The sequence below is a fragment of the Furipterus horrens genome, unplaced genomic scaffold, assembly GCF_987537825.1.
Source record: "Furipterus horrens unplaced genomic scaffold, mFurHor1.1.pri manual_scaffold_2, whole genome shotgun sequence".
NCBI lineage: Eukaryota > Metazoa > Chordata > Mammalia > Chiroptera > Furipteridae > Furipterus > Furipterus horrens.
In genome coordinates this window covers 64,848,613-64,858,110 of record NW_028327172.1, presented here as the reverse complement: position 1 = coordinate 64,858,110, position 9,498 = coordinate 64,848,613, and the positions used below count along the sequence as shown (strand labels likewise).

The following is a 9,498-nucleotide window of genomic DNA, read 5'->3' as shown; positions in this document are numbered from 1 at the left end:
AGTCTTTTGATTTAAATTCAGTCAAATTTGAGGCTAAACAGATTTTCTATGACCATTTTATCTTTAAAATTAAGTTATATTTCTGTACTTGAAGCCCTTTATTGAATTTAAAGCTGCACTTTCAGTTAATGCCCAGCATTAAACTAAATATTGATGATCTTTGGGTAGTTGAACAGATGACCCTTCATTTCTCTTTTACTTGTTTTGCTGCCTCACATCATCAGTCAGTAATAACCTCTCAGTGAATTAACACAAATGCAAATTTCTGTTTTCTATTTTGAAAGGAGGGTAGAACATACTTACTATAAGAGATAAGTATTTGCAAGTTCCTTCAGTACTTTTTCTTTCTTTATATTTAATGCCAAATGTGGGAATTCACCTGTAAAGCCCCTTGGAAATGGCACAAAATTGTGCTATAATTGGACCAGATGACCACAACTGTTTGTGGCTTTGGTACTTCTCCATAAGTGGTTCTTACTTGGTCAACAATTTTTCAGTCACAATAAAAAATTACAGCATAAAAAGCTTCTGAGGGTTTATATTAACTGCAAAAGAAAACAGGGTAAGCATTTCATACACACATACATACAACACAAACGGAAGCATGTTTTAGGGTTCAGTGGAGGAAATACTTTTTCACAGGTAAGTATAATATTTTCAAAGAGATGAATCAAAAAGTTTAGGAAACATTTAACCCTATTTTGCACAGACATTATCAATCATATTCCGTGGGGGCTAAGCAGGATAGATGATTAAATAGCATTCTCTAAATGACCATAGTTTTTTTTTTTTCCTTTAGATTTCAGGGGTTCCACAGAGCAGGCAAGAAGTTGCCTAAAATCAATGTCACAGGATAATGTGTAGGTCCCTTGCCAACTGAGATTATTCCCAGGCAGATACTACATAGCAATCACACCATCACAATAGTTATAACCAAGAAAGCAGTCAATAAAACAAGCACCAAACAACTGGGCATAATTTTTATCATAATCTGAAATCTTTAGCCTCAATGAAATTTATCCATGAAAAATATTAAATATTGTTGTTCCAGATGACAGTATTACCCAAGTTATTTCTAAACATTTTCTTATTTAAAAGGTGGTCACACTGGCCCTTAAAAAAATAAATCAGAAAATAATATGGTTTCAAGTGGACAAATAAATATAATTTTAGGAAAGTCTGCATTATCTATTGCTTTCCTCTCGATTTGGTTCCATTGATAATTTCTCCCCAAGTTTTCTAATAAGTTCTGCTAGGTCTTCTGAATTATGAGTTTTTTCTTCCAAGAGTTCATAGCGGAGACTTGAGATGTCCTGTTTAATTTCCTTCAGTTCCCCTTTGAAAAACAAGAGCAATAAGAAGTTAACTATAAATACATAATGCAGAGAAACTAAGCAATTTGGGGGTAGAGTGGAATCAGCCCTAACTCCACACACATCTGTATTTTGAATCCTCCTGAAGGAAATAACTTCCTAATGAGCAAGTTTCTATTTTGTCAGCTAAGTATTTTGGTTAAAAGATTATAGAAAAAATTATAACAAAAGTCCTCTGAAAGTAAGTTAAAGGAAAACACAGGTGGCAAACGTTTGAGGGATTGGGAGGAACAGCCCCCAGCTTTCCCAACCACTTTCTCCTCTCTCCAAGACCCCCATAAAAACAATAGCTACTTTAACTACTGGCATCTGCCTCAACTGTGGAGAAATAGCATATTTCCTGAGAAGTTAATGGTATTGAGGGTTGGTGAGAATCTGTCTTCTCTTCCCCTTGAAGCTCAGGGTTCCCATGCCTTTCTTTCCAGCTCCCCCTCAGCTCTGCATTCTGGTTCAAGCTCAGTGTCGACTTGTCCCTGTGTTCAACTCACCTTCATTCACTTCGTCACTTTCCTTATCAATCTGGGCTTTTAGGACATATCTCTTAATGAGCCTCTTCATTATTTTCTGCAGAGAGAAAAAAATCCATCTCAGTTCATGACAAATCTCTCATTTGGAATAAATTTGAGTCATTCTCTCTTTAGTAAGCACTTTCCAAGTGAAGGCTATCAAAGATTAAGAGGATCCACCCATCAGGGAATGCACACTATCTCTAGATTTTTTAAAGCGATTTTCACATCACCTGGACTAATGACTCAAAAATTAATTCTTCACCCAGGCTGCTGTGGCTCAGTGGATTGAGCATCGGCCTATGAGCCAAGTGTCGCTGGTTCGATTCCCAGTCAGGGCACATTACTAGGTTGCACGTCAGGTCCCCAGTTAGGGGCACGAGTGAGAGGCAACCACACAGTGATCTTTCTCTCTCTCTCTTTCTCCTTTCCCCTTTCTCTAAAAAAAATAAAATTAAACAAATAAATAAATAATTTTTAAAAAATTAATTTTTCAGGAAGCAGCAAGTTCAGAATAAGTATCTAACCCTTGATTCATTGCCTATATTTTATTTGAAAATTATTAGGGCAAGCACAGCATTTCCACTAGACAGGTATGTGGTACTGCAGATGGAAATGAAAAATTAAGCAAACGGGCAAAAACTCATTCATTTTTTCCCTTCTCCCTTATCGAAAAATGTAGCCAGCTTTGATTTTATGCTTGCTAGTAATTTATGAATGGTCAGTTACAATGTAAAACAGCTCCTCCAGGGCTTCTTGCATGGGGATGTGCCTTTACTAGATATTTTTCTTGAAAAGTAGGAGGATCAGCACATGTGCAGGAAGTCCTGAGTGAAGATATAGCTAAAGCAAACCTTACAATCTAAGCCCAAAAGAGATGGTGGACAGTAAAATTCCAATTGCAAGAAGTTATGCCAAGGATATAATTAGGTTCATGGACAAATATGTTCATAATAGTACTATATAATAGTAGAAAATAAACATTAATTGTCCATCAAGGGATTATTTTAATAGATTATCATATATTTATACAAAGGAATATTATGTACCCATAAATATTAATATGAATATGCTTTGTGAAGTGAAAAGCTATTGCTCATTACATAAGCATTAATTTATTTATATATTTTATATATACAAGGTCTGTCCAGAAGGTATCCAGCCATGCAATATGAAAAATAGACTTTTTTTAGTAGGATTTTGTTTTTATTTTTTAGATTCAGTTGTTGATAGTGGTGAGTTTGTTGTCATTTTAGTGTTCATAGTTTTGATCTTCTTTTTCTTAAGGAAGTCCCTTTGACATTTCATATAATAATGGCTTGGTGATGATGAACTCTTAGCTTTACCTTGTCTGGGAAGCACTTCATCTGCCCTTCCATTCCAAATGATATCTTTGTTGGATAGAGTAATTTTGGTTGTAGGTTGCTTTTCATCACATTGAATACTGCTTGCCAGTCCCTTCTTGCTTGCAAAGTGTCTTTTGAGAAATCAGCCAATAGTCTTATAGGCACACCTTTGTAGGCAACTCTCCACTTCTCTCTTGCTGCTTTTAGGATTCTCTATCTTTAACTTTTGGCATTTTAATCATGATGTGTCTTGATGTGGTCCCTTCTGGGTCCAGCTCACCCAGGACTCTGTGCTTCCTGGACTTGTATGCCTATTTCCTTCACAAAATTTGGGAAGTTTTCCTCCATTATTTTTTCACATAAACTTTAAATTTTTTGCTCTTCCTCTTCTCCTTCTGGCACCCCCATGAATCGGATGTTGGCATGTTTAAAGTTGTCCCAGAGCTTCCAAGCCTCTCCTCATTTTTTGCGATTCTTGTTTCCTCGTTATGTACTGGTTGACTGTTTTTTTCTTCCTTATGTTCCAAATCATTGATTTGAACCCCAGTTTTCTTCCCTTCATCATTGGTTTTGTGTGGATTTTCCTTCGTTTCACTTAGCATAGCCTTTACTTCTTCTTTTATGCATTTGCCATACTCAAGCATATCTGTCAAGCTTGTGAGCATCTTTATCACCAGTGTTTTGAATTCTGCATCTGTTAGGTGGGATATCCCCTCATCTGTTAGGTTGGGTATCTCCTCATCGCTTAGTTCTCCCACTGGAACCTTGATCCGTTCCCTATTTTGGGCCATACTTCCATGTCTCTTCATCTTGACAGGCTCCTTTCTTTGTTTGCCTCTGTGTCTTCTTCTGAGCTGTCGCTCCTGCTACATTCTAAGGGGTGGAGCCTTAGGGATTCATCAGTACAGGGCAATCTGTGTCAGCACGTTGTGGCACTGTATGTAGGGGAGGGGTCTGAGAGGGAACAATGCCGCTTGCCCAGCACTCACCTCTTTTCCAGGCATTTCTCCCTTTTCTGTATGGTACTCACGCCTCTCTAGCTGTTGCCCTGGCAATCATTCCCAGAGTGGGTGAGTCTGCAGACATTCTAGGACTGAGGGGGCCCTTTAAACAAGTGGACCCTGCTGAGAGACTGGCAGTTTCTTCCTCCACCCCAACTCCCACTGGTTTGCACAGTCAGAAGCAATGAGACTTGATTTTCCCTGGTGCTGGGTCTGTGAGCTGCGTGGTCTGGTGAAGAGCTGGGAACACTCCCCAGGTGTCCCTCCCAACTTTTTAAATGTGTGACTGCGATTTCTGCTGGCCTTCTGTTACTACCACTGCTGCCACCACAACACTATCTTCTCTCTGCCCTAGCTCTGTCCATCCTACCTGTCTAGATGAGTATTTATTCTTTATATCTCTGTTTACTGGACTTCCATGCAGTTTGATTTTCTGGAACTTCTGGTTGTTTCTAGTTTTGAGGAGGTTGTATTCCTTCTTAGTTGTGGAGGGAGATGCAGTGTGTCTGTCTACACCTCCATCTTGGCCAGAAGTCCAAAATACAGACATTTTTTGAAGAAGATACAAAATGCAAGAAACATTATACATACAACAATGATGCCTCAGTCCCCTTCAAAGGAGGCACCTTGGGACTTCACACAGTTCTCCCAATTGCCATCAGCTGCCACATCGTATTTTCCTGAATCTTATCCACAGTCTGAAGTCTCTTCCCTTTCAAAAGTGATTTTAGTTTTAGGGAAAGCTAGAAATCGCAGGGTGTCAAATCTAGGCTAAAGGAATACTGAGTCACCTGGGTGATTTGATGTTTAACCAAAAAACTTTGCAAGGGACATGATGCAGGAGCAGGCACGTTATCATGATGAAGTTACCAATCACCAGTTGCCCATAGCGGTGGCCTTCTGAATCACCCAAATAGTTTCCGCAGAGAAATGTTCAAGCTTAATGCAAAATTTCATGCAGATTCATTGCTCTACTCACTCAGTCATTTTGAATGCAATGGCCACACAGTACACATGCTCACATAACAGCATCTACGATGCCCACTGACTAGTACACTAAAGTTGTCATTATTCATACATACACATTCCAGTTCACTCTCATTGGCTACCAGGTTACATGGATGTCGCACTAACAGTTCTCATTATATTAATAATGGCAGGATTTTTTCCAGACAGACCATGTACATTTATATATGAATATTGATATATGTAAAATTCTACACATACATATAATCATCTGACAGAATATTCACCAAAATAAGTAGTTTTTATTCCTCAGTGGTAGGGTTTGAGATGAATTTTACTCACTTCTTAATGTTTTTAGTAAGGAAAGACTTTTTATAATGAACATGGAGACTCTAAGCTCCATGATGCCAAGACTTCATCTATTTTCTTTCCTTGTGCATCTCTAGTACTTATAACAAAGTGCCTGGACCTGGCTGGTGTGGCTCAGTTGGTTAAAGAATCATCCTGTAAACCAAAAGGTTGTGGGGTTCAATTCCCAGCAGGACACATGCCTAGGTTGTAGGTTCAGTCCCAGGGCTCATACAAGAGGCAACCAACTGATGTTTTTCTCCCTCTCTCTCTCCCACCCTTCCCCTCTCTCTAAAATCAATAAGCTGTCCTCTAATGAGGATAAAAAATAAAATAGAAAGTCCTGGCACATGGTAATTAATAAAAATTTGTTGAATTAATGCATTTTGATTGCATAATTTGATATTCTTTATATTACAAATAACTAATCTCATTTCTTTAAATATCATGCTTAGCCTTAGCTGGTATGGCTCATTTGGTTGGGTGTCATCCTGCAAACCAAAATGTCACTGTTTCAATTCCCAATTAGGGCACATGTCTGGGTTGTGGGTTTGGTCCCCGGTCATCGTGTGTATGGAAGGAGACTAATAAATGTTTCTCTCTCACATAGATGTTTCTCTCCCTCCTTGTCTCCCTTCCTTCCCCTCTCTTTGTTAAAAAAAAAGTCATCTTTACCTGATATTGTCTTGGAGGCTTATTGAAACTATTTAACTGGAAATCTTCTGAGCTTCTTATACTTGATTGTTTACTATGCCCAAGCTGTAATTTGAAAATATTAGAAACTGATTTTGTTATCTTTTTAAAATGTGATGAGATTTATTGGTTATAGATGAATAGTCATATATATTATGTATAAATAATCTTATCTCTCTCTATATAGTGCCATTTTAACTTCACTTGCTTAATATTCTATCTTCCAAGACAAATCATAGGCACTTCAGGTGAGTTCAGTCTCTCAATGGCTGTTAGAGGTTGTCTGCGGAGCCTTTTAGACTTTGTGGCATCAATCATGTTGTCATGGCAATCACACTTTAACCTTCCCACAGACAAATCTATGATAGAGGGAGAGACAAGTGAGTTGGGAAAATAATATCGATGACCTCGGAAGTCCATTGATGAAGGATCAACAGGCCAGTATGATTGACTACATCTGTGCCAGCAGTAGGATATGCCAGGATGAGACTGTTGTGAGACACAATTCAGTTCCAAGAAAACTAATTAATCCATTTGACTTTCAGCATCTGTGTAGTATCCAATGTAGGAAGCACTTTTCAAGCAATATGTTTGCTTGAACAGGCAAACATTTAACAAAGAATTAAAGCAATCTGCAATAAAAGTTTCCACAAATCACGTTAACATGCTGAGGATGATTTTAAAAGTCTTCAAGTCATTTTTCAAAGGAAGAAAAGGATAACCTGAGTGAAACAGAGCAGTTCCAAATTTGTATGTTGGGGTATACAACTGTTTACAGGGGATGAGGAACTTTAAGACTGTCTTCAAAGATATTTCCCAATGACACCTAAGTTGATGTAAGTACAGCTCAGTGAGACTCAATTAAAATCCTTTACTTCAATACTTTTATTTTTAAATGCCTACATGCTGAATTAAAACAGATATGTACACATTCATCCACTGAATTAGTATGTATTGAGTGTCTTCTATGCGTAAGGTGCCACTGTGCTAGGTTATGGGTACTAATGAAGGACATAAACAATTATGGTCTAGCTGAGTTATAATAATAAGAATAAATAGCAAGGCTGACAAACTCCATAAAATATATATAATTTTGATAATATTGTTTAGATAGCATCTTTTTTTCACGTAGCTAATTTCCCTTTTTCTTTCACCCTCTCTAAAAACTTCAGCAAAATGTACATTAATTTATTTTATACTAACTTTAAACAAAATTAAGATGAAATTATACAATTGACCAAATTAACCAAAGAAAAGCAGTTTAGATTTTTAAGGGCACTTGATGGAAACATGAAGACTCAAATCTGTCTCTGCCACAAGTTAGCCGTAGAACAGTAGGCAAGATGCTAAAACTATTATTTCTTCTAAAAATGAAGGGAGTGGCCTATTTGACCTCTATAATCCTTCAAGTTCTTGAACATGTGAAATTAATGCAAACAAGCATATTTTAATAACATAATTTTTAAATATAATTTTAATATAATTTATTTGAAAATAATATAATTATTCATTTATTTTTTTAATGCTATAATTATTTCTGGCTTTCAAACTGTAACTTATACCTTAAGGACATCATTAAATGTGACATCCAGGTTCAAGATCCTTTCAACCCCATTTTTTATGATAAAGCATGGAGGGTGAGAACCAGTTCATAATTAGAGGGAAAAGATCCAGACAAATGATATCTTCGCACATACTGTACTACCCATTCATGAATTCACACCTCATGGTTGCTAATCATTAATGTGATGTCTCATTTTTATGTATTAGAGGCTACTAGTACATCCAGAGGTGTTCATAAAAAAAAGAAAGTGAAAATTTTTGCTTCCTAGGGATATTTTGAAGGCAAATGTGTGGTACTTAATAATCGCTATGCCAATGTTCCCCAATTAAAGCAGCTCCATGGCACACCATGCCTATGGAGATAATCCTTTCTTTTTTGAAACAATATTATAGTAATGTCACACAGGGATCTTTCCTAATTTAAGGTCTTTGTGTTTGCTGTTTCCAATTTCTGGAACACTCTTTTTCTGGCTCTTTGCCTAGATGACTAGCTCTGTCTCATCTTTTAGGTTTTTGCTTAAAACATAAGCTTCTCAGAGAAGCTTTGCCTGCCTGCTCCGTGAAAAATAGCTCTGAGCAAGCTAGCCTTTTGTTTCCTTCCTAACATACTTCACAACTAACCATTATTATATTCACTAGCTTAGTTACATGTTTATTATCTACATTCTCTAGGCTGTATGGAACGATGGACTGTGTTTAGTTCATCCCAATGACCCTAGTGCCAGCACTTCCCAGCGTGTGGCAAGTGCTCACAATTGTTGGCCAGTGAACTAAGCAAAGGAAAAAGTACTCTTGGGTCACGAACGGACACCTTGCTATGCAAATTATGTGCGATCTATGTTAATGAGCCAGTTGGTTGCCTCTAATATACATGATAAATATAGGTCTAAAACATGGTGAACTGGTTTTAAGGCATAAGGCAGGTAACACACTGGGTCGCACAGAAGAAGTAACAGTGCCGGGAAAGCCAGAAAATGGTATTCTGTTTATTTGAGAATGTGTATGATTGTGGGTTTTCCATAGCATAGCTCTTACAGTGTTAATGACCATAGCTACAGTGTGTTCACACAGTTTCAGCCCAACATGCAGCTCTCCCATGTGTGTACTCAGTGGACAGAGTTCAAGGTTTCTCAATCGGGCTAGATAATTCTTTATTGTGGGGGGCTTTTTGTGTATTATAGCATGCTTAGCAGCGTCCATGCCCCTTACCCACTAGATGCCAGTAACAGCTATCCTTTCTGGCAATGACAACCAAAAATGTCTCCAGCTTTTATGAATGCACCCCAGGGAAGCTGGTGGGCATGAGGGGAGGACAAAACAACCCCTGGTTGGGAACCACCAGAATAGTTAAATGATATACGACTCAACAGTTGTAAAGGTATTTGGAACATTTTTTGTGCAACTAGTTCTGCTCTAAATCTGTGATACAAATTTGAAGGCAAATATAACATTTTTAAGAACAATTTCTAATCATTTTCTAATACATAATAGGTATTCTATGAATACATGCAGAAATTGAATAATACAAAAACAGCATGCAAGGAGAAGCTTACCCAATGGTGCAAAGAAGCATATTGCCACTTGGTGGCAGAAAATTCTAATATATAATTGTTTCTATGTACACTACTAAAGTAGACTAGAAAGTTAAGGAAATTTAACCTGCAACATGAATAATATTTAAACCTTAAGAAATAGGTAATTA

At 37.4% G+C, this 9,498-nt stretch overlaps 1 protein-coding gene across 1 annotated transcript in view; it reads right to left on the bottom strand.

The window, feature by feature from the left end:
- Positions 1-859: 859 nt before the first annotated feature.
- The window catches only part of TRPC6 (transient receptor potential cation channel subfamily C member 6), a 55,645-nt gene continuing 47,006 nt past the window's right edge, over positions 860-9,498 (bottom strand). The window contains exons 11-13 of the mRNA XM_090267325.1: positions 6,216-6,299; positions 1,862-1,937; positions 860-1,336 (exon numbers count right to left, since the gene is read on the bottom strand). Coding sequence (XP_090123451.1) covers positions 1,185-1,336; positions 1,862-1,937; positions 6,216-6,299 — 312 coding nt within the window. The 3' untranslated portion in view covers positions 860-1,184. The remainder of the gene's footprint in view (positions 1,337-1,861; positions 1,938-6,215; positions 6,300-9,498) is intronic.